This window comes from Schistocerca cancellata, chromosome 1 (assembly GCF_023864275.1).
Source record: "Schistocerca cancellata isolate TAMUIC-IGC-003103 chromosome 1, iqSchCanc2.1, whole genome shotgun sequence".
NCBI classification, from domain to species: Eukaryota; Metazoa; Arthropoda; class Insecta; order Orthoptera; family Acrididae; genus Schistocerca; species Schistocerca cancellata.
Window position 1 is genome coordinate 672,337,291 of NC_064626.1, and position 26,731 is coordinate 672,364,021.

A 26,731-nucleotide genomic window follows, 5' to 3' on the forward strand; every position below is an offset into this window, starting at 1 on the left:
TGTGTACACAGTTCTTTGAGCAGACTTCTGCAGGGCATTATTAAGTTCAGATGTTTTACTGTTGTTACTAATTCCAGTGCTAAGTTGTCAATGGCATAAAGAAATATTAGATAGTCTCGCCTGTTTATGTACACTGTGTTATAGTTTTTTGTGGTAAAGGTCAACTACCAGTTCTTGCATTGACAGCTGATCCTTTCCACGTGTCCAACATTTCATTGCAATTTTGCAATGTTCTGACTTCCACAGTACGACTTTATCGAGTACAGTCAGCTCCACCGTGCCATTTACTTAGATCATAAACAGTAAGGCCTGCTCACTCTTCCTCGAAGCACATCGAAAGATATTTTGCAGTGATCATAGGTCTACTTCAACTGCATTTACCACATAAATAAGTGCCAATGTTCAGAACGTAGAAATAAGAAAATTGACTTGCTTCAAATATTTTCATGTGTTTACATCAGTGTGAATCCTCACAAAAAAGCCACTTGTACAAAAGAACATTAATGATGATTGTGTGCGACAGCCAAAGTCACACATCGTGTAGCTGTCTTGTCTAAGCAGTTGAGAATAGTAACTATTATGTTGTAGGACATTCATTCACTGGTGAAGTTTGCTGCCAACAATATGTTTGATTCTGTCTGTATGGTTCAATTTTTGCTCTTAAATAAGAGGCTTAAATATTTGGCGATTATATTTTGCTTCTTTTTGTGTTTGAAACATTAAGAATAATGCATTAATCTGATCTTTTTCATATCTTCACTATGGTGGAACTGTTTATAGTTATGTTTTACAGTTCTGTAGGCTGCTTTTTGAGATATTCCACCTATTTCACTACGATGATTGTGGTTATACATTGGTGATGTGCGAATAGTAAAATAACTAGAGAAACATCTTTCTTACTGAGGAAGAAAAAGGAGAGTATGTGCCCTGTGAAACTGAAACATCTTCATAGTAATATCAAAGACGCTCATAGGCCGGACAGTTTTGATGAACATTATAAACCCTATAAAAAGACTTAACTCACAGTGAGATACTAAAAGCTGCAAAAAACGGTCTGTGTAAAACATCATTGCAGGGTCATTGAAGAAAGTCAGTAGCAGATGGAAGATATTTGACAAAGAGTTTACAAAATAATTGCTTCAGTCGGTTTTTGCTAATATTTATTAGCACGGTGCATTTTGGCAGCTTGGTGCCATCATCATGTGCTTTTCTGTTACATGTGCATTATTCTGAACTGTGATGATTATTTGCCAGATGTGCCAGATTTAACCCTCTACAGAAGTATTCCTTTATTTTAGTTTGTATCTTAAGTGAGTTGTATGATTCATTTCATTAATTTATTTACTTACATTTTTGTGGGAAATAATAAACACGTCATCACCTCTTAGCACTTTCACATTCAGATGTTTAAATTCCAAAGACTCTTCAACTACTAAAATAAACTTATGTCAGTTACTAAGATAGTACAAACAATGAAAATAGAATCTTTTTGATGTAAGCATATTTATGCCATTCCTCTTCTTCTTCTTCTTCTGCCTATCCATTAATGGATGTTGGTGATGACACTGTGCATTTTTATTCTATGAACCACAGTATGAAGTAGTTGGTCATCACTTGGTAATCTAGTCTACTACTTTATACTATCTACCCAAGATATTCTTCTTCACCCTTTCCTTCTTTTATCTTTAGTCTTCCCTTCTGTTATCAACTGTAGAAGTATATATTAGGTGTTCTGTAAGATATGTCGTAGGTATGCAATTTTTCTTCTTTTAAACATTGTTAATATAGCTCACTGGTTGTATATTCATCATAATACTTTGGTTTAATTTATTCTTGCTGTCCTCGATATTTCAGGCATTTCAGAAGAGGGTTCTAGATGGCAAAAACAGTGAAATTGTTAGTATAGCTTTAATCTTGGCATAATATTTAGAAGTCGTTCTTCTGTTTATACTATTGAAATAACTTTGAATTGGTTCATGTAACCATGATCATTTATTATATAACCATATACAGATGTAGGTTCTGCATGGAGATTTCATTCAGGTTGGATGGAACTGCAGATCTTTTCCCAAAAGCATTTATACATTCATTATTCTATGGTTTCTTCATTGATGACGTGACGTGTCAGTGCTAACTATGAGGCTTCCACTAAGTAGTCCATGCAGTTTTGGAAGCTACTTGCTGCTTTTGCTGTGATGTAAAGGCATCTACTGACAAACTATAACCACGGCATATCACCGAAGGGGTATCTCAAACAAATAATATAATACAGAACAAATATTTGTCCTAATACAGAATATCCCATATATCAATATGAAACTTCAGTATATTATTTAAACATCATAGTAATATTATTTATAGACATGTTTTCTCATTTATTTAGGGTGATGAGGCTACAGAAAACTACGCTCCTTTGACATTAGTGGTAAAAAATCCCAAATTGAATTCAGCAATTCTCTGTACACTGACAAAAATGATCCCATATAAATGTCACTATTTTCTAAGTAACCTAATACAAATATTGAACATTACATCAAGAATCATGTTTCATTTATGTATAACCCTGTGCTCCTTTGACATTAATGGTAAAAAATCCCAAATTCAGTTCAGCAATTCTCTGTACACTGACAAACCAGTTCTGATAATGTCATAATAAAACTTCCTTGTAGATTAAAACTGTGTGCCAGACCGAGACTCAAACTCTGGACCTTTGGCTTTCGTGGGCAAGTGCTGCACTGACTGTGCCACCCAAGCACTCTTAAAGTGACCTATTAAACGCCTAACTTGTTACAATCTTCCATTTATTATAACAACAGAGTCTATTTACCTCTCAATGAAGTCTATTTATGTCATCCACCTTATGTACACTATTACATTAATTATTCAGTTAAAAAAATCCAGAAAAATATTAGGTTCATTTTTGGTGCAGAGCATTAGAATACTTTGTCCAGAAGTTACTTGGGCATTTCTCCAAAGTTGCCACTGATGTAATCGATTCCCAAATTCTTATCTGTTTAGCAAAACCATAGAATATTTTGACCATAAACTATTTGTACAATGCTTCAATTCATCTACACATTTAGTCCTTTCTTAAATTGTGAATCTTCAAGTTTTCGCGGCGCAAAGACTGCTCCATTAAATTTCGGGAATGCAGCCGCATGAATTCTGCTTCTTCTTCTAATATTTCGGCTGTATACCTTTCAACCATCTTCAGAGAAGATACCTTTCAGATGGCTGAAAGGTATACAGCCGAAATATTAGAAGAAGAAGCAGAATTCATGCGGTTGCATTCTCGAAACTTAATGGAGCTTTCTTAAATTGTTTAGATATAGCAAAATAAATACGAGCTTGACTATCCAAACTATAGCAAAGCTAACCATCATTGCATAAGTCGCTAAACTAATGTATTGAGCATCCTTAAAAAATTACTTAAATACAATCGTATTATAATTCAGTACACTCAAAATATTACAAAGTTCCTTTGTACAAAATCTATAGCAATTATTAATATTACCAGGAATAGAAAATTGTACAAATCTTCACCAGATTTCATCATTTAATAAATTAAACCTACAGAACCCATTACTCTTCTTCTTCTTCTTCTTCTTCTTCTTCTTTCTTGGTTCTATAGCCCATCTTCCTAAGATCTTCGATTACTCCATCTTCCCATCTGGCTCTTGGTCGACCACATCCTCTCTGCCCTCCTGGCCTTCCTTGTAATATTCTTTTTGGTACTTCTGTATCATTCATGTGAGCCATATGTCCTGCCCACCTCAGTCTGGATGATTTCAGTATCCTTTTGATGGGGTGGTCTTTGTATATGATATACAACTCATAGTTATATCTCCTCCTCCATCGTCCTCTTTCACAGACTGGGCTGATAATTCATCTAAGTACCTTTCTTACAAATGCATCCAGTGTTTCAATATCTTTAGTTGTTAATGTCCAGGCACTAGAGGCATACGTAAGCACTGGTTGTATAAGTGATTTATAGATAGTTAATTTAGTGGTACAAGTAAGGAGCCTTGAGGATAAAAGTCTTTTTAGGGCAAAATGGGCTCTAGTGGCTAGTATTAATCTGTGCTTAATTTCATAGAAGGTATCATTTAGATGCATAACTGTCGAGCCCATTTACTTGAAATGTTCAACTCTCTCAAACGTATAATTGCCCATTGTCATTGCATTTGGCTTATTTTCTCTATGTTCTTCTCCATTTGCCATATATTTTGTTTTTTGTTCATTAAAAATTAACCCCATGTTCCTACTAGCCTGTTCGAGAGCTGTAAATGTCTCTTCCATTGCTTTTTGGGTTCTTGCTATGATATCTATGCCATCCTTGTAGGCCAGTATCTGCACTGATTTTATTCTAGGGTTGAGGAGACTGTCAAAATACCAGCGCCATCTTTTGCGTATTCCCTTTTCTTCACTTATTATATTCCCTGTCTCAACTTTTATTAAGCTTGTTTTATTACCAAAAGGCTTCCATGCCACATTCACCTCTCTCTAGAATTTTCTTATTTCATTTTTGCTTCTCATGAGTTGCATTTCTTTGACACTTGCTTTCTTCCATCCTCTCTTTTTTTTCTTTGGTGAGTTCTATTTTCAATCCTCCATTTTTCTTTGTATTCTTCTACTATCCTCCTTGTACAGTGTGATCGCAATGTCCTTCTATATGCTTTGTTCTTTTCTTCAGTTACTATTTCGCATTCAGTGCCAAACCATGATGGTCTTACTTGTCTTGTCCCAATTCCAAGTGTCTCTCTTGCCGATGTCTCCACTGTCTTTTTTATCGCTTCCCACTGATCTTTGATATTGTTATATTCTCCAACGTTTTCCAGAATCTGAATTATCTTCTCCTGATACTGTTCTCTAACTTCCAATGATTATAAAGTTGTTCTGTTATATTCCTGTGCCCTGGGTCAAACTTCTTTCACTGCATTAGATATTCTTGCTCTCACTCGTGCCCATACCAGAAAATGACCTGTATCTATGTTTGGGCCTCTGAGACTCCTCACATTCAATAGGTCTGATTTGTGTCTCAAACACATGGTCAATCTGGTTTACTGTGTTTCCATCCGGTGAGTTCCATGTTCCCTTATGTATTTCTTTATGTAGGAACAGTGTTGATCCTATTACCATATTTCTAGATGCTGCGAACAGTATAAGCCTTGTTCCGTTCTCATTACTTGTTGCATGTTTGCTGTGGGGGCCAATTATAGTCTATAAATGTGTTCTTTCCCCACCTGAGAATTTAGGTCTCCGGCTATTATTTTAATATCATGCCCTGGGCACTCATCATATACTCTTTCCAAAGATTCATAGAATAGTTCTTTCTCTTCTTCTTCGGTTTCTTCTGTTGGTGCATGGGCATTAATTATGGAATAGTTAAAGAATTTCCCCTTTATCCTGAGTGTTGATAATCTTGGACTAATGGGTGTAAACCCTATTACCAAATGCTTTAATTGATGGTGTACAACAAATCCTGTCCCCAGCTCATGATTTCTTTCGCTGCAGCTATAGAATATATTCGCCTCTTTCTTTTCTAAAACTCCACTCCCTGTCCATCTAATTTCTTGTAGTGCTATTATATTTTGCTTCAGATTCATTATTTGATCCAGCATTACTTTCAGTACTCCTGGGCGATATGGGGATCTCACATTCCAAGGACCAATATATAGATCTGATCTACGCCTTATATTTCTCTTCTTCCTTATTTTCCCTCCTTCATTTACTTGTATTCCATCCTCTTTGTCCTTTTCCATGACAAGTCCGTCTTCCTTCATCCATCCGACTGTACTTGTAGAAGTTTCACAACAATTGTGTTTTACAGAGTGGGCTATCAACCCTGCATCCAACCCCTACTGGGGGATGGGTGATTTTTAATCAGAGTTTTCTTCCCTTAGCCTTGGAGACCCAACTCCCAACTGCAAGGCAGCAGTTGTTGTTTTGCTAGTTTTGGTCCGCCCCAGGTATTTTATTTGCCCAGTGTCCACCACATCTGGTGAACATTCCCCAATCCGCCACCTGGGGAGGTGCCCAATGGGAGACTAGCAACTCCACATGGGACAGAATCCATTTAAAAGAAAGAAAGAAAGAAAGAAAAAAAAGAAAAAAAAAATTCTATACTATCAAATCTTCTTTCATAACTAGTCATTTGTTGGACACAGTTATTAATTTAGAATAGCATTCTTATTCTGAAACTAATTAGGGAATTGGCAGTATCATTTAACTGTAGTGGTTCTCATTGTGTAAGACTCTTGCAGGATTTTCTGTTTCACCTTCCATTACTAATACATCATTAGCATTCAGGGTGAACTCTTTTATCTGTGTAAAATTTTTCAATAAAGCCACGTTTCTCTTGGGTTCTTGTAAATTCCGAGCACATTGAGGAGCTCAGCATTCGTTTGCTGGGTACAAGCTTCCAAACTGGGGTATTCTGAACTGAAGACTGGTGATCACTGCCAGCTCTCTTTAATTGTAAACTGTGGGCATGCCTCAATGACCACAGTGCCATGGTGGTCTAATGTTGTGTGTCACAGGAAATGGGGATCTTGGTTTGACTGCCCACATCATGGGGATGGTAAAAACATCTGTAAAAAGAACCCTCAATTTCAATGTGCTGCACACTGATGAGATGTGTGGCTGTTGAGGTGGAACAGTCCTTGTTTTATAAGTCTTATACAGTTATGTGGGACTCTGTCTGGATTGACCCTTATTTCACTAATTGCTCATGGGACTGAGATGCAATACTCAAGCTTATCCCTGTCAACTACCAGCTGAATCGATGTACTGCTGGTGGGCATCAACACCCAGCCTGACAAGATGATTAATGTAGCCAGTCCTCCTGACACAGGGATTATTCCAAATTCTTCCATTTGTAGTAACAGAACACAAACTACTGGGCAGAATGTGTTTTTAGTAGTTAAATGGAAAGTGGGCAACTTTAAGAAAGTTTCACCTTTCTCACTGGGAAGAGTTTAAAAGGCATGGCTGGCACTTTAAAATCTGTGAAGCGCATGAGAAATGGGACACTGTTGGTTGAAACTTCTAGTTCCCAACAAGCTTCGAACTTCCAGAAATCTAAACGCCTGAGGGAATATACAATCAAAGCATAGTTACACAACATTGTAACTACGGAAAACATGTTGTGTTGTGCAGAGATAATACTGATATTCCCAAAGAGGAACTGAAAGATGAGTGGGCTCAAGAATGTTTGCAAAATGTAATGAAATGGGTAGGTAGTGGACTGGTCAAATCAGATTCCTGTATTTGTACTTCCAGTAACCCAACACTTCCAGAGAAAATCGAGGCAGGTTTCTTTTGCTTAAATGTGTAGCTGTATGTCCTAATCCAAATGCTTTGTTTTAAATGCCAGCACTTTGGGCACACTACCACAGTGTGTAAGGCACAAGCCACTTGCAGCAGCTGTGGTAAGATTGCACACGAAGGTGGTGTTTGCCCATCTCTTCTGAAGTGTGGTAACTGTTCTGGGGATCACCCTGTCTGGAATAGAGACTCCAGCATTTACTGCGAGTAAAGGAAGATACAGATGCTCAAAACATTGAAGCGTATCTCTTATGGTGAGGTCAAAAAGATCTATATTGCAATGCAGCCCACCCCTTTACTGTTTCACCCACCTCAGTTCTTAAAAAGGATGTTCCAAAAGCCAGGCCCTCTACACAAATGGAGGTTGCTAGTGTCGAACATCACAGCTGCCGAAGTTTTAGAGCTGTTGGCTGCATAGAAGGCAAACTTTAGTAAACAAACACTGCCATTATCACTTCCTGCAATGCCTCCTCTGGCAAACCAACCTTATGGGAAGTGTCAGCCACAGAGGAAGATAGGTCGTAAACCATTAGATCATGTAGACCTTGTTTTTTCTGATGTTCCTAATGATTTGTTTTAGGAGAGAATGAAATATGAAATCTACCAGGGGCAACTATGTAGCCACTTGGCTAAGCCCACATCTGCCACAGGATCCCCAGCCTGGTGAAGAGACAGGGTGAAAGAAAAACCTCACTGAGAAATGACTCCCATACTACAGTGGAACTTCAACAGGTTCAGGGAGCATGTGGAGGAACTAAAAATACCACCACAGGAATGTCCCCTGTGTTTTTGTTTACAGGAAATACATTTCAAACCTACTGTGCCCCTATGCTTTGTGGCTATACCCTTAATTTTTCTTGGTTACTAACCTACAAGCAGTGGTCTGTCTGTGTCTGTGGGCACGAAGATCAATGTATGTTCTTCGTATTTACCGCCACAGGACCTGATACAGTCCGAGGCTCTAACATATTACGTGGACCAACTCCCCTGGCCGTTTCTCTTACTGGGAGATGACAATTTCCATAATGTATTATGGGACCCTCAAACTACACAGGGGCTAAGTTTTAGAGCGCATCATTGTGTCTCAGGAGCTGCGAATCCCTAGCAAGGGGAAACCCACTCATTTCTCTGCTGCTACTGGGCCATTCTTGTCCATGGACCTCTCTTTCTGCTCTCCGGCCTTTTCAGACTGTACTCAGTGAGGTGTAACTGATAACCTTCATTCCAGTGACCATTTCCCACTCTGGATTCACCTACAGGATGGAACATTCATGGAAAGAAAGCCACCAAAATGGATGATCAGCAGTGCTAAATGGATGCTGTTCAGCCAGCTGGCTGTGTTTTAACACCAAAGGAGCATCTAGGAATTGTTGGACCACATCACATGTTCTGAACTACCATGCTGTGGGTTATCCATCCTGAAGTTCTCAGATTATCTTAAAAGGCAGCCGTTACCTTAGTGGACTGATGCCTGACACTCAGCAATGCAGGGCAGGTGTATAGTTATGTGATGGTTTAAGTTACACCTAACAGTAGAAAAACTCACAGCATTTTGAGTCAAGAGAGTCAATGCTCTATGCAGAATCAAAGAGAACAGGAAAAGGTTATGGCCCATGTTCCTGAACTCTTATGAGTCGCTCCACTTGTTCTGCAACAGCATGGAAATTCATTAGCCGGATTTCTGGAGCATGCAGTTGTTTAACTACAGCAACGGTGCTGAAGTAGGGGTGTATTCAGACAATGCCCAGAGATATCGCCCAGTCAATTACAGAGCGTTTTTTGGTGACTGCTGCCATGCCAGCTAGGATCCAGTGTTCCATGCTACCATATGACCATAGAGGATGGCTAGTTGGATTTCAGGTCCAACAATTCTGTCTTACTACTGACCTTCCTCCATGCGAAAGCTTCTTTCCGCAATCTCATGCTTGTGTTACTGTGCTCTTTTATGACCAAATCCAGTGCAGTATGGTACAACACTTGCAAGCAGCGTCAAAGAAAATCCTCCTTGAATGTTGTAATTCAGTATGGCAGACAGGATTGTTTCCCCTCATAGGAGGAGGCAATTTTGATAGCTTACTCAAATCAGGAAAGGACATGTCCCAGTAGTTACCAAAGTGTTGCCTTAATGAGCTGGGAAAGACCTTGAAGCAAATGGTAAATTGTTGACAGGTTTGGATATTAGAGACCAGACAGCTCCTTAGCTGCTCTCAGTGTGGATCCAGAAAATGTCAGTCCACTATTGACAACCTGGCCCTGCTAGAGATGGCTATCCAGCAGGCTTTTGTATGTATACAGCAATGTATATGGAAATTATTTGACATAATAAGCCATATTACCCTACACGGAGTCACAATATTCTTATACAGCTTCATAAGTAGGGCTTTCATGGCTGCCTCCCCATATTCATTTTGTCTTTTTAATCTCAATGCTTTTTTTGGTAGCAAGTTGGTAGCTTGCTGTCATATAGTTTTGAGCAGGAGATTGGTGTTCCCCAGGGAAGTGTTTTAAGTGTCACAGTCTTTGCCGTTGATGCTAACAGTATAATGCCTATGATAAGGAGTCCTGTGCAATGCTCCATATTTGTGGATGCTTTTGTCATTTTCTGTTTCTCCTCAAACATTGCTACAGCACCTTACAATGAGGAGGTGGGAGGAATGGGCTGCATATATGGGTTTATGTTTTCTGCAGGTAAGTGTGTGTGTGTGTGGTGGTGTGGGGGGGCGGGGGGGGGGGGGGGGGGGCAGCGCGTGCGCACGCACATTTTAATCATTCCCATAATTTTAACTTGCATGACTTATATGTGAGACACACCATTCTATAGTTTAAAGACTTGCTGAAGTTTCTGGGCCTCACTTATACTTCCAAGCTGTCGTGGTTATCACGTGTAAATGACCTAAGTCAAGGACCCTGAAAGCTCTTACTATTTTAAAGTACCTTAGCCACAGGTCTTGGGGAGTGGACAGGGTTCATCACCTTAGTGAGTGTTGAAATGTGCTTCTTGTTTGGTCAGTGATTATAGCTTTCATACTAACTGTTGTTTTGTTATTGCTTATCTTTGCTATATCTGCAGCATTTTTTGTGGCAAAAATGATATCTTTTATAATTTTGGGTTTGAGTTCTGGCTGTACATTATATTTCAGCTCTTTGTTTAATAGGTTGTTTTCTCTCTCTGTGAACGTGATGTAAGTTTGGTTAATAACACTATTCTGCCTTTGTAGCTGTACAGTTTTTATTTGTTGATTTCATGGCATTGATTCTGAATTGGCATACATTTACTTATTACAGGATTAGGTGGTATAGAAAGTCCTTTCTATTTAGTTTGTGGAAATACAGTAAATGCAAAAAATAGGAAGTAGGAGTACAGTGTGATAAAGTTAAATGTGTGTAGGCAGATGTAATGTAGTAGATTCAGTATGTGTGTTTATATGTAGTATTGTTGTATTTATAATGATGTACCTATGACAATTAAAATTGTATCTGAGTGCATATTTAATAACAAATATGTTATTTGAATTAAAAATTGTGTTGGTTGCAACTTATCCTTTTATTAAAAATGCATTGTAACCAAGACTTTTTAATTAAAATATTCTATATACAGTTGCTGTAACAGATTGCCTAATGGAGTGAAAAAAAATTATAAAAAAAATTGTACTTGGATCTAATCCATATGTGTACACTATAAGCTATTAAATAAATTAATTTAACAAATTAAGAGAGATGGGAAAAATTGCACTAAAAGATGGCAGGACTCTGTTGAAATTGGTAACACTATGCATAAATGTGTTGTGAGTGCAACTGTAATAAAAGTAATTTTATAAAGACTATATGCACCTGCCTAGTTAGCTATACATGTTAAGCTGTACAGCTGTGTTGCACCAAACCAAGGAAAGGAGTTCGGCACAGTGCAGAACAAAGCGGGTGTTGTGGATGATTAAACTGCACCGTTCTGCACTGCAATGAATAAGTTACATGTGTGAGGTTACAAGATTTCCCAGATGTTTTGTGGCAAAAATTTTGAAAATAAATCATTTCGTTGATTGTGGGTGATATCTCGTACCAATTTTGAATATAAATGAACAACCTTAGCAGAAGATCTGCTCATTTGTTTATTTGGAAAGATCATACAGAAGTTAAGAAGTTTAATTATTTTGTAAGAAGATTTATTAAAGAGCAAGTCTTTCTTCATAAGTTTTATGATTTGTGTCTGAGATACTCTGCATGAGCTTGTGCTATCCCAAGAATGTTAAAGCAGTAATTGGCATAATGATGTGCAAAGTGATTGGAGGTGGCAGAGTGTCTTCTGAGCGAACCATGACATCAAGGAATACCAATGACCAGATGATTCACAATGTAAATGCTGATGTATGGATATTTTTGTTTTTTGGTTTGGAAGTTTGGAATTAGTTAAAAATGGCAATTCTCATTTTTCATTTTTATTGATGCACTCATGCTCACTGGAACATTGCTGTGCGCCTATGTACACTCTGCTCCATTTGCTGCAGTTCTGCACTGCTCTGTGCTGCATGTTTGTGGGTGGTATGGCTTGGTTCATCCGGTGTGCAAGTAGCTTTAATGCAACTGCTTCCAGGATGAGGAGGTACGCAGATTCTGGATCGAATCCACCTGTCAGATTAATGCTGATGGGTCAGTGTGCCAGACAGATTGGATGTGAGTTTGTAGGCAATTTCCCACATCCCAGTAGGTGAATACCAGGCTGGTTCCCATTTTACACCTCATATATACGCTATCCGAACATTTAGAACACTTTCTCACGCTTGCACAGAATTTATGCAGACCTGTTGGGGGGGGGGGATATAAGTGAAAAAGACAGACTGATGACCTTTTCTCTTTGGTCTCCTTAAACATTCAAATCAGAATCAGACAGCATGTCATTCATTGTGTAGAGTTGAAGAAGGAATTTTTTATAACTTTTTTAATTTTTAATTTTTTATTTCTTTTTATTTATTTATTTTATTATTATTTTTTTTTTAATAAAGTCTGCAAGTACTACACGCCGAAGATGGTAATTTTGTCGCCTACAGTATTAAAAATTCATCTGGATATGAAGTCACTGTTTCTGTTCTGTCTGTGTGGGAAGGGGGGATGTCACATTTTTTGTGTATGTATACTGTAATTTTATTTACATCTTTCTTTCTTTTATTTAAATTTCTTTAGTATTTAATAGTTTAATTGTGAAAATTTGTATTATCAGGTTTCACGGCATGAAAGGAGGGCATCACAGCTTGAAGCACTCAATGAGATGCCTTTGTATCCTACCGAAGAGATTATATGGAATGAAAACATAGTTCCCACTGAGTATTTCTCTGGTGAAGGATGTCTTGCTCTGCCAAAGCTCAACCTGCAGTTTCTCACTCTCCATGACTACCTACTCCGAAATTTCAATCTTTTCCGCCTGGAGTCAACATGTAAGTGTTTTGTGATTGGATTTGTATTTCACAGTTTGGATTTGTATGTCACAGTATTGTATTCCTCTGACTTAATGAAACTGTGTGAGAATATTTTACAGTATTTTTTTTTTAAATTTGTGTGTAACGCAGTGATTTAGAATCACTGCATTATGGTTTCAGTGCAAAAGAGTAGAATGACAGTCTGTCAGTGCAGTCAACATGTTCGAGAATAACAAGAAACTGGTACAAAGTACATTGAGGTGCCCCTGTGGCTTGATGTTTATGTTGTTTCCATGTACCTTGATTATAAGTTTGCTCACTTGATATTATTCATAGTTGTTTTCTTATTTAATTGTATTATTCTACCTTTTGTACTTTAAGTTAGGATGTTATTGTGTAATTCAGTCCAGAGCATACATCTCAGACGTTTTGTGAAGTGAAAAATTATTTATTTTGATGGTGTTAAAAATGGCTCTTTCCAATTATTATTATTGATCAATAGCTTCCAGAGCTGCTAAACCCGAGATTATGAATTATTGTGGTACTTAACCAGTATTTAAGTAATTTGGTAGTAACAAACAGATGCAGGACGTGTACACACACACACAAACACACACACACACACACACACACACACACACACACACACACACACACACACACACCAGTAAAAAATGCTATCATATGTATAATTGTACTCCACATACTTCCCTCATTATATCACACTCATTGTTTGTACAGTGAAATCAGAGCACATGCATGTAGTTCCCAGTTTTGAGCGTTGCAGTGCCATCTTATCAGCCAGAAAAGCCTGGCTGGCCCTCGGGGCAGTTGTCTCAATATTTGTGGAACTCAAACTGGGGGAAAATGGATGTAGATAAAAGAGATTGACCTAATATCAAGCAATTTAAACAGCACTGGATTGCGAATAACCTAATAGCTTGCATATATTACGAATTAGTGCATTCAGAAGCAGTAGGTAACAAACATAGTGTTTATAGACTGGGCCAAAATTTTCTGCTGCATTGGACCTATGATACAGGACAAGCATTCATAGATGCTGTTAAGAGGTCCCATAAATCTGTTCCTCACAGATGTCATACCAGTTACATTGTGTGTCTGACATATTATATACAGAGGACTACCAGTCAGTCTTAACAGATCCCATTGGCTGAAGAAACTATCAGACCAGCATATGCCCTAACTTCTCTAACAGCCCGTGAAGAGAGGGAAGTTGGGGAAAACTAATGGGAGAACTAGGCATGTGACAGAGTCACCAGAAAGCCTGGAGAGTCTTAAAGAAGCTCAGCAGACATCCAGTTGTAACCAACACTCATTCGGACGTAACAGTTAATCAGATTGCCCACCAACTTCTCATGAATGGTGAAACAAAACATCAGGATTAATCTCAGAGACCTGTATGGAAGCTACTTCCAGAGAGGAATGAAGAAACATCTGATCTTATGTAAGATTTTAACATCATTGAACTGGACAATACAACAAACCAGTTCAGATTAGGGAAAGCTGCTGGTTTAGATGATATTAGAGTGAAACAAATGAAGTACTTTGACATGGCCACTAAGGAATGATTGAGACAGCTTTTTAATGTACGCATAAGGAGGTCAGTATTCCGTAATTATGGCAGAAACAGCTGTAATAGCCATTCGAAAGCCTGTAAAACACAGCAGGGACCCCAAGAACTACAGACCTGTGTCAGTTATACAAGATATTCAAAAGAATGCTACTCAAACAATCCATTCAGGCTATTGACCAACAGCTCATCCTACAACAAGCAACTTCAGACCAGGCAAGAGCACTGTTGCATAGATTTATTGAAGATGGCTTTGAAAACAAATGTATCACTAGTGACTTTCATTGATCTTAGTGGTGCATAAAATATGGTTAACCGTTGTATTCTCTTACAAAAAGTGTTTGCTCTCACCAAGGATCCAAAACGTCCTAGGTTGCAGAATCATAGGTTTCTAATTGATTTCCAAAGGCAGCAATCTAAGTGGAAAATCCAGAAAAATGGTCTCTCTCAAGGTCTCCCTTGGAAAGTTTTTTAAGTGCTGCCAACCTTGTCTTCCAAGGTGAAAAATTTGAAGAGATAGCACTCACTCTGTGTGATGCTCTGAAAGAAGTAGGCACCTACTATAACTCTAACCAACTAAAGCCTAATCTCTCAAAAATTCTGTTCTGTTTCCCAATCCAGGAACAGGGAGACCTCAAGAAAATTGAATGTATTTTTGAATGGCACCCCTTGGAACATTGCTTCACTCCTAAGAGTAATACTGGACCACTCTCTCTCACTTCACACAACACTGCTCCAATGTCAGACAGAAAACCGGAACTCAGAATAATGTCTTGAGAAAATTAAGAGGCACAAACAGGAGAGCTAAGCAAAAGCTTCTTAAAGCCACTGCTTTGCCCTATGTTATTCTGCAGCAGAGTATGTCTGCCCATTTGGTGTAAATCATCTCAAGCCAAAATTGTGGACCCTGCTCTGAAAGCAGCTTGAAGGCTGATTATAGGCTGCTTAACACCTGGCCCCACTGAGAAGATTTACTGCCTTGCTGGTATTGTGCCTCCAGATGTTTATTGAGAAGATACTGCCAGTCAAGAATGTGTGAAGGCTGAGAACATTGAAGTTAACCCACTGTTTGGCCATGAGCTACCTGACTGTAGGCTAAAATCAATAAAAAGTTTCATTTGAACAAAAGAACCTTTGAAACTCCCTCCAAACAAGGGAAGACTGTTTTGCTGTTTTGATGGAAATCTGTAAAAGTTTGTGAGAACATCTTACAGCTGGTCACAGTGAGGAGTGGGGTGTTTGGAGGTCTCTTAACCACTTAAGAACTGGTGATGTTGGTAGGATGAAGTCCTCTGTTAAACTATGGAGTTTCACATTGGAGGATAGCTTGTGTGTGTGTGTGTGTGTGTGTGTGTGTGTGTGTGTGTGTTGTGTATGGTGGGGGGGGGGGGTAATTTGGTCAATGATGTTTCTGAATGTCCTTTTTCTAAATAAATAGGCATATACTGTGTGTACTGTAAATGTAGAACTGTGTAAATAAAATAGAAAATTCAGAAAAGAAGAGTAAAGAACTACCAGTGGTGCAAGAAGAATGTCATAGCTACATTAAGAAACTAAGTGCAGTAGGAAATTCCAAGAAGGGAAATAGAATTAGTTTGAATTTTGAGCAGAACCCAACAAGAGAACTAACTGTCACCACCTGTCTTCAAGGATGCAGAGCAGAAGAAGTGGAAGGACTGTGCAATAGATATCTTTGTATTTGCTGATGGTATACTGAAACATGGTAAACAGAAACAGTATTTGAGAGAAAATTAGTCTTTACTCTTCCCAAAATCATCTTTAGGCATTCATCATATCCTCCTAACATTCTTGTCTATATTTATGCCTCTCTCATCCTCTATCCTCTGCACCTCTGCTTTCTGTAGCGCAAACCTACAACTGCACTCACTCAGCTGTGTAAAAACTGTTAAAGTAAAAGATTAGATCAGGGCCAGTAGCATACTTACATGTAAATGCAGCAAAGTTGTCAGTGCTCTTGTTGATATATGATAAGAAGGGAAAAGTGAGTCCTCTACTAGGTCTACATAAACAATTAGAGAGCAACAGACATGTAACATGTTTCAAAGTAAGAGGTGAAGGAATTTTGTCACAGTCTCACATCAGTATATCACATCACTTCTGAAATTGTAAGATATTTTGGAAGAAATGGACAAATATTTTGACAACCAAGATTATTAATTTAATTAAACTTCTGCTTTTACATCCCAACCTAACTACATCATCATAATTCATGACACATTAGGAAAGAAAGTTAAATGTTTGTGACACCGTAGGTTATAAATTTAATTGCTGCTTGTTTCATTCACAGCAATTTAAGCTGAGCTATTAGGTCTCAAACTAATCACAACCTCATAATCTGTGATGTATTTGAGGAAGAAATAGTTAAATAACCATGACAACAGTGAAGAAGAGAATGGTTTCAATTTTAGTGCTAGAAATTTATTGGCACTTTCCTCGTCTCTCATTGGTTACTTGAATGTATCATCCCTTTGGCTAAGCAAAGCTGATGTGTTGCCAATATATGAGCAGTAGAGAAACACTGTCGTGACTACCACTGGTCCTGATCTAGACCTTAGCCACTGTCATCTTTAAGTGAAGAATACAAGTTAAATAGCAGAGCAACAATAATTCTCAGCTTTTCATATACTTGATGGCTGTGTACTGTGTTCTCCATATTGTGAGTGGTGTTCAGTCTACGTACCCTCTTTTTAAACATTTGATGTATCCTTTTACTGTATGTAACAACAACCTGATTGTGATGTGATGTTCTCTGCATAGTAATTTTATGTTATTGTTTCCTTACTTTAAACTTGGATGTATTTTCAGTTAGTGATATTGAGTGAAACTTCTTTTGACTGTGACATTTTTCATTTCAGATGAAATTCGTCAAGACATAGAAGATGCTGTCATTCGCCTGAGTCCATGGTATGATCTTAATCTTTATTTTCTCTGAAATGTAGTATGGACAAAATGAGAAACAACAATATTCTGTCTATTTTTAGATATCTAAAACCAAAGTATTTGAGATATCTTGTTTGTTTTGTATTTAGAAATCTGGTGGCAGACAACTTTCCACTGTGTTCACTAAGTCACTTCTAGTCATATCTGTAAAGGCCATCATCATTATTCCTCAACATTCTCTTATAGATGTAATTTTTAATTCATAGCTCTTCATTATCTTCTCTTTTACTTTATATTATGCTGTTTTTCTTATAGTACCACAACTGGATCTATCTTCCACCAAAGTAGTGGTCTGTCACTAAAGAACACCCTATAGACAATACGAAAGGGACTTTATAATTAGAGCAAAACAGAAATTGCTTTGACCCATACTAACAGAAACTAGATCCAAATAGATTGCCCATAAAATTAGAGCAGTTTAGCCCAAGAAAGAAGAAAAGTGGAAGGGAAGTCTTTCTAGCCTCTGAATGTCTCTCCATCATTAGGAGGTGAAATGTTGGGTCCATGTAACAGAAATCAACAAGGAAACAAATACTAGCCTGCATTGTATGAGACATGGCAGATCATGATGTGTTTATTTATTAAATCCTCTGCACCCACATCATAACCAGTATCGATATTCAGGTGAATGGTGTCTGAAATTGCCTTCCAGATTTAGATTTTCTTTGATTTCCCTACATCACTCAAGGCAAATGGTTTATTTTATAGGGAACAGCTGGTTTTCTTCCCTATCTTTCCCTAATACAAGCTTGTGTTTCATTTCTTAATTCATTCATAGACATGGTGCCCTCCTTGCAAACTCACTGTCAGTGTTGATATTGCTGTCATCCACCAATCACCAGTTGGAAGAGACTATTGAACCTTCCCACATTCACTTGTTTCTCATAGTCATCCCTTTAGAAAGGAGACCAGATGCTCTCTCCATCACATGAGGCTCTCCTCGTCTTTTTATAGCCTGTTGTATGACTACTTGAGTATCACTTGTGGAAATAACCATCCAAAGTGACATTGTATGTGCCTCTTGGGTATACTGGCAAATTGTTGTTTCTGTTTTATGCTCACTATTTCAACAGTGGACCCAGCCATCTTGAAGTGTTGCGTGTTTAGTTGTTACATGAATTTGCTATCTGGACTCAAACCAGACTGTGAAATGTTGCTGGTTTCACACCACTGTATATTGCAAAGTTTGATTCCTGACATCCATGACACTCATTGATGCTCTTTTGTTTTTCAGAGCTTGCACTGATGTTCCATGAAATGCAAATACTTTCAGCATTTTCCAGCCCTGGTGGATGGCATGGACTGAGCTCTGGTGGATGTAATGAACTATCACGCAACTCCCAAAAGTACTCTCCAAACGCCTGCTCCCATCCACTCCTCTCATCCTGATCGGTCACTCGACCAACGCCTCATTGGATAATTCATCTGTCAGTACGACCTCAGGAAAAATTTACATGCAAATCTAAATCAGCCAATCCACTTGCTGTTTCATGTGTAAGATAACCATTGTTATACTGTTTTGGGCAACACACTTTGAAAGCGTTCCACTGATAAAACTCACTTAGCTGACCTAACAAGCAAATATGAGTTTCAGTAAAAACTTGTGTCATCTCAAAAAATTAAAGATTTGTAATTTAGTTTTGTTTGTTTGGAGGTACATGTCTGATGTCCTGGTACCCACAGTACTATAACACATTCCTAGAAGAGGAGCGGGGGGGGGGGGGGCGGGGGGGTCAATGGCTCAGTCTGTTGATGAAGTGGAAACAGTGGTGTGCTATGTTAATGTGGCATGTGAATTTTAGTATGTACCTACAAACAACCAAAAAATAATTACACAGGTAGTGATCTGCAGAATTGCTTTATTTAAGCTGCCCTTACTGTAGAGATAAGATTAGGCAGCTGAGTTCAATCAGTGTGGGTGTTAGCAAATCTTCAGGGATGAGAGAGTGTGAAGAATATTCTCTTTGACTGAAACGCAGGATTTAATTATGTATAGTTATCAAAGAAAGCTTTGAAATGAAACTGATTTTACAGGCCTTATCTAGTACACTTTTATTGAAGTAAGTGATTACACTGGCATATATGTGAGGTGTGCCTATGAAATGATGAGACCATTGCCGAAAATATTTTATTTCAAAAACATGCATATTTAGTAATTTTCACCCTCAATATACTCCACTCCTCTATCCCTACAATGCTTCATGTGAATTTTCTATTGATGGAAACAGTGCTGGAGCTCTTCCTCTGCGAGTTCCTTGATGATGCTTGCCGCTTTTTCTTTCACTGCTTCAGGGGACTCAAATCTTGTTCCTTTTAATGCAGATGTAACCTTAGAAAATAGGTAAAAGTCACATGGTGCTAGGTCAGGCAAATAAGGTGGGTGGTCTAACACTGGGATTCCATACTTTGGTAGAAATCTCCCAACAGACAATGTGTGTCAGCCAGTGTATCATCTTTATGCAGAACCTGTGACTTGTTCTTCCACAATGTGGGTCTTTTTTTTCTTATTCCCTCACAGAGTTGAGCATGAAACTCAAGGTAGTAATGTTTATTAATAGTTTGACCTTCAGGAACCCAGTAAACATACACAGTTACATGAGTATCATAAAAAACAATCACCATCACATTGTATTTTGATTTGCTCATTCGAGCTCTTTTCATTGTCAGTGAAGTTGGGGCCCTTTCAGAGCATGGACTGCTGCTTAATTTCTGGATCATAAGTGAAAAACCAAGATTTGTTAAATGTTGTCACTCTTTCCAAGGATTTAGGATCATTTTCAGTGGTATTTGGAGTGTAAGTACAAACATTTTCAAAAGCTTCTTTTTGTTCATTCATGAGAATTTTTAACACCAGAGCCACACATACTTTACTCAGGTTAAATTGGTTGTGTAAAAGTTGCCTTACACATTCCTTGTCAATATTCCTAAGGTTTCAGCAGTCAATCAAATCCTCAACCAATGGGAAGATTGAATCAGATTACCTACTTTTTTGATATTTTTGTTGCGTTTTTGATGTTGAAGAGCCTCTGGGCTTGAGTCATCTTAAATGTCTTCTCAGCCAACTTGGAAATGCTTGGACCACTCAAAAACTTGCTTAGGTTATTGTCTTCACACAGCAAAATCTCAGAACGACACAAGTTATACAGACCGCTACGTTTTCTGTTATCAAGTCCCATGCAGAATTTAACTGGAAACCGTTCTCTCAATTCATAAGGGATTCAGGCAGTTGTATTTCCACTGATTCATTGGTGCTTGTATCTGATGACCAGTGAAAATACAGTGTTAATTTATAGTGGACTTATTTGCTTGGAGAAGGCGATTATGTTGCTGATGTTCTATAATGTGATTCTGCACATTGTGTGTCATTTGCCCTGTGTAAGATTTGCCGCATTCACATGGAATCCTGTAAACATGTGCTTTGTGCAATTCTAAGTCATCTTTAACGTGGGAAGCACTGATATTTTGGAAGGAGGTCTTAATATGCTGCCTATTCTAGCTGAATCATTTCCAGTATATGGTAGACAAGGAGTCTTTTTGAAAGCCTCATCCTCTTCCTTGTTCAGTCATTTGTATGTTCGTAGCACTCTCTGTACATGTTGAAACAAATATCCATTGTTCATGAACACAGTTTGCAGGTGTTCCGGTTCTGTTTGCAGGCTATTGGCATCTGAGATGGTATGGGCCTAGTGGACCAAAGTCTTGAGAACATCCATCATTTGTGCAGGATGGTGACAACTAGTAGATTGTAAATAAAGGTCAATATGAGTGCCCTTTCGAAACACTGAATGCCCAGTTGTGTCATCTCCCTTACGTCTCCTGGGTGACCAGTCTTTTTATGGGGGAATTTGAAGAGTGAGCAATCATCTCATCTATTTTAAAACCAGCAGTATTTTGGCAATATGTTGATGACACTTTTGTAGCCTGGCCTCATGACTTGGATAGTCACAGAGAGTTCCTTTAACATCTGAACTCCATATATGAAAAAATAAAATTTACTATCGAGGTGGAGAAAGATGGTTGCTTGCAGTTTTTAGACATCTTGGTGTGATGTAAGAGTGATGGCACAACTCGGCATTCAGTGTTATGTCTACAATACATTGGGAATATTTTAGCTAAAACAGGCAGAATATTAAGGAAACATAAAGTTAAAGTAGTCTTTCGACTCCTTCCAAAATATCAGTGCTTCTTACGTTAAAAATGACATAGAGTTGTGCAAAGCAGGTGTTTACAGGATTCCGTGTGAATGCAGTAAATGTTACTTAGGGGAAATGATGTGCACTGTGCAGTATCACATTATAGAACATCACCAGAATACTCACTTTCTCCAAGCAAACCGAGCGAGGTGGCGCAGTGGTTAGCACACTGGACTCGCATTCGGGAGGATGATTGTTCAAACCCATGTCTGGCCATCCTGATTTAGGTTTTTGCTAAATTGCTTCAAGCAAATGCTGGGATGGTTCCTTTGAAAGGGCACAGCTGATTTCCTTCTGTATCCTTCCCTAATCCGAGCTTGTGCTCTGTCTCTAATGACCTCATTGTTGACAGGACGTTAAACACTAATCTCCTGTCTCCAAGAAAATAAGTCTGCTATCACTGAATACTGTATTTTCACTAATAAGTCAATGAAATTTAATGAAACAAAAATTGTGGGCCATACGTCAAACTTTTGGAACTCAAGCATCAATGAATCACTGGAAATACGACTGTCTGAATCCCATATGAATGGAGACAGTGGTTTCCAGTTAAATTCTGTATGGGACCCGATTATAGAAAAGCCTTGAGCTCTGCAAAATTGCCATCTTCCTGTGATTTTACCATGCAAAGGTATTGCGAGCTTCCACCATGAATGATGCACAAAGCAGCACACAGACTTGAGCTGATGCACATGTGCTCAAGTAACATGTGTGCTGCGCCCCACCAAGGATACTACATGTGTGCTGGTGAGATGTTAAATAGAGGAGCTTAGTGAATTGCTCATCATAATTAACCTGAAGATGGCTAGAAGACTCTGCGCCAAAATATCATACCAGAAAGCTAAAGACAACTAGCAGTTTTCCAAAATTTTGTTGAACACCGTCAGACAGTTTCTCTATCACGTGACTCTCAAACAGTATCTGCTTTTTCAATGTCCTCAGTCAATACTATATGCTAAGGATCCCATACTGCCCAGAAATTTTCTACCAGAGGATGGACAAGTGTAGTGTAAGCAGTCTCTTTAGTAGACCTGTTGCATTTTCTAAGTGTTCTGCCAATAAAATGCAGTCTTGTTCCAACTTAAATTGTTTGTAATTGTGATTACTATGTATTTAGTTGAATTGGCAGCTTTAGATATGTGTGATTTATCTTGTAACTGAAATTGAATGAATTCCTTTTAGTAATTGTTTGGATGACCTTCCACTTTTTATTGTTTAGAGTAAGTTGCCACTTTCCACACCATAGACACATCTTATATAAATCATTTTGTAATTGGGTTTGATCTTCTAATGGCTACTATACAGTAAATGACAGCATTATCTGCAAACAATCTTAGAGGGATACTCAGATTGATTCCTGAATCATTTATATAGATTAAAAACAGAAGAGAACCTTTAATACTTCCTTGGGAATGACCAGATATCACTTCTGTTTTACTTGATGACTTTCTGTTGATTGAGATGTACTGTGACCTTTCCAACAAAAATCACGAGTCTAATCACACAACTTGTGACAGTTTTCCTCAGTCACGGAATTTGATTAGAAGTGTCTCATGAGGAACTGTGTCAGAAACTTGTAGAAATGTAGAAATATGGTATCAGTTTGAGATTTCCCGTTGATAACACGAATTACTTTGTGCGAATAAAGAGCTAATTATGTTTCACAAGAATAATGTTTCCTAAATCTGTGCTGACTATGTGTCAACAGACCATATTCTACAAGGTAATTCATGATGTTTGAACACACTATATGTTCCAAAATCCTACTGCAAATAGAAGTCAGCAGTGCTTTCAAAAACGCCCTCTGGAAGGTCAGTACCAGAACATCTCCGTTTACAAATCAAGCACTGGGCATCAGTGATAAGGATCTGTAGTTCATGGGATTACTCCTATTTCCTTTCTTGAGTATTGATGTGTAAATGTTATTGATGTGTAAATGTTATAAAATCTTGACCAAAAGTCTTGCTTTAATTAAGTAGTTTCAGCTGCTTTGCTACACTGAGGACATCTACTTCTGAGTTACTCTTGAATTTGAGTGTCTCTGTTAGTGGTAATATTACCATTGGTATCACATGTTGAAGGTATTGATTATATCTGTTGCTGATGTGCTTTACATAAAACCAGATTCTCTACAGATTTTTTGCCAAATTTCAAGACAGAATTTCTTTGTGGAAGCTGTTATAGATATCTTGCATTGAAATCTGTGCTAAGTTTCAAGCTTCAGTAAAACATCACCAGTCGTGGAGATGCTGCATTCTTTTGAATTTGGCATGATCTTTTTTTTCTCTTTTTTTTGTGCATCAGTATTTACCTGTTTTATGTACCATAGGGTATAAGTACCACTCTTTATTGGTTTATTTGGTATAAATCTCTCAGTTGCCACTGATACTATTTCTTTGAATTTCAGGGTGGTGATTGTTGTAGAAAATCGGGAATACTCACAGAATTACATTTACCTGAAAAATCAGGAAAATCTCAGAAACTTTCAGGAATTTTCTAAAATCTCATGGAATTCTGTGTTTTTAACTTAGCATTGAAACTGAATTTTATTGAGTCCTATAAATTAAAAATGTTAAAGTACTTAATATTTCAAAGTGCATTAATTTAGTGAATATTATATTATCGTTGTTTAAAAACTGTGGTTAAGCTATCTCTTCAGCCTGTCATGTAGCTCAGCTGAGAAGAAAGAAAAATTGTTATTGTGGTATACTGCCTACCCCCCTGCTCGCTATTAATTTTCATTAATTTAAAAGTAGCTTCTTGACACAGTCTTCCTCCTCACATCTGAAATTCTCAGGGAATTTTTTCTCCAAGTTTGGGTAGCCACCCTGAATTTAAGCCACATCTGGTCTACACTTGCATAGTTGATTTGGAAGGAGTGGAGACTATTTCTTAAGAATTTTTAACTACCTTTTTAAATTGTTACCCTGTGATATCTGCTATTCATCACCATCCTGCCTGCTCACTTGTCTTTCTCTTTGTCCCAGGTCATGTGGGTATCACAGGGAATGAACTGGCCAGCCATTCAGCTGTAGAAATGGTCACTCACCTCACATTTGCTTTGACAATCCCAGGTGCAGGTTTGTGGATGCAAATAAGGCCTGTGCTCACTCAGAAATAAAACAACGTATGGTTGGCTACTGCTCCCTCTAATAACCTCTGTGCCATCAAAAAGACTACTGCTGCTTGACATTCCTCCTCCTGTTCCTCCTGGTAGAAGTCTGCATTGGTTGTACCAGACTAATTCATAGTTTTATTTTATGCAATGAACCGCCCCCACATGGTGGTTGTGGAGCCTTACAGACTGTGACTCATATCCTTCTGGCCCCTCCATGCAAAGTGTTGTCTAACGAATTCTGTGCCTCTAGTATTGGCACACAATTCAGGGAAAATTGGAGCTTGTTCTCCATTTTCTGTGTGAAGTGGTGTTTATTTTCAGATATATGGTTTTTAAACTACCTTTGTGGCTGGAGCAGGTTGGTTGAGGTGGGGCTTCAAACATTCCATGTTGGGTCTAGGGGACCCTCAACCCTATCTGCTTTTCCAGCTGCTTCTTTCATCCCTCTTTTACTCTGTTATAATTACTTTTAAAACTGGTTTGCCTCTTTTTCTGCACACCCTATTTTCATTTTAGGGATTGCACTCTGTTGAACAGTGGGTGCTCTTTAACGCCTTGACCGTAATGGATTAGGGATGGGACGATTGTGGATAGTATGACTCATTATGTGCAGAGTGCTGGAGCCATTCACCTGCTACCTTACCTATTTCTCTCATCTTTTTATTACTGATGGACCTACTGACATCACTTATGTTCTGAGGCTTCTCACTTTTGCTCTCCTGAAGGCATTCTTCATTCTGTAACTGTTTTTGCCCATAATTTCTCAACTCTGGCATCAGTATTGCCTTTAGGCCTCAGTTTTATTGCCCTTACATACTTTCGTCTTCAGACCACATTACTGATGGACATCACTAACTTCTGATGAACTATCTGTGGTCCAAGTGACTGATGATCTTATCACTGAGTCCCTTAGCACCAAACTAACCAACCAACCAAACATCCAGGCTGAAGAGGAGCTCCCAGACACCAAAAATGGTCTCTGGTGTCCACAATAGTGAACAGAATGAGCACACAGATGTATCCAGGAAATGATACTTACACTGCAAGGATTGCAAATTATTGTTAAAAATGGCAGCTATAATTCCCAAGAAAGTGGTATTTGTTACGAGAATGACAGATTCATGTAACAAACTCAGAAAGAAGTAATTTACATCAAACATGGGCATTGTTCACTACTGTTGGAGAAAATTGTATGGAACAGTTGTAGTGAACACAAATAGTATTTTGCCGTATAGTCGACTTCATTAGAACTATGTTTACATGACAATTGCAAACTTTCAAACAGTCTCCTAGACCAAATAGTGGAATATTGTGGATTTATTCCATTGATCACAGAAATAGCTATATTGCAATAAGGGGAATAGATTTGATGAACAAGATACCGCAGCCCTAATTTGCAGGATAAGCAACGAGGCCACAACATTTTATTTACTACTAAATAAAACACTTGTTAGTTTACAAAGCTTCTCAGAAATCTATGTATAATCGTATAAATACACGCTGAAATTGGGGGTGTGTCAGCTATATGAAAGAGGATACAGCTTCCAACATCTGTACTATACAAAAATGGATTTTACTACTGATATATAGTATGAATTGTTTAACAGCACTCGCAAATGTTTGAAAGTACACAACCTGTCAAATACACACAAGCTCTCAAGACATTTTATGAAAGATAATGGAAAGATAACATCACAAATAGTAGAATATTAAAATACAGAATTTCGACATAGAAGATTCTGAAATGTAAGACCTCACACAGAGGGCAAACAGGAAGTCAAGTTACACGTGTAAATAAATGTGCAAAATGCATAGATTTTGTACTTAACTTAATTAGCGACACCTTCTGCTCAAAACAGTAGTGTTCAAGCAAAGCACACATTCCATTTGGGGTAACTAACAGTGCAAACTGCTGATTCAGGCTCAATTTTTTTTCCTATCTAGTGCCTAAAGAAGAAAACAGCTGATATACAGATGTTTGTAAATAGCAGCGTACACAATGGAAGTCATGGGAAAGAGACCTAAGGGACGACCTAGACAGCAATTGGCTGACACTGCACGACGATCTGAAGGCTGTAAATGTACATCCAGACATGGCCAATGATTGAGCAAAATGGAGACAGTGAATCCACTC

At 38.2% G+C, this 26,731-nt stretch overlaps 1 protein-coding gene across 3 annotated transcripts in view; it reads left to right on the forward strand.

The window, feature by feature from the left end:
- The window catches only part of LOC126183932 (RNA helicase aquarius), a 336,087-nt gene that overhangs the window by 153,619 nt on the left and 155,737 nt on the right, over nt 1-26,731 (forward strand). For all 3 annotated transcript variants that reach the window (XM_049926283.1, XM_049926297.1, XM_049926289.1), the window contains 2 exons: nt 12,539-12,752; nt 17,202-17,250. In XM_049926283.1, the coding sequence (XP_049782240.1) occupies nt 12,539-12,752; nt 17,202-17,250 (263 nt within the window). The remainder of the gene's footprint in view (nt 1-12,538; nt 12,753-17,201; nt 17,251-26,731) is intronic.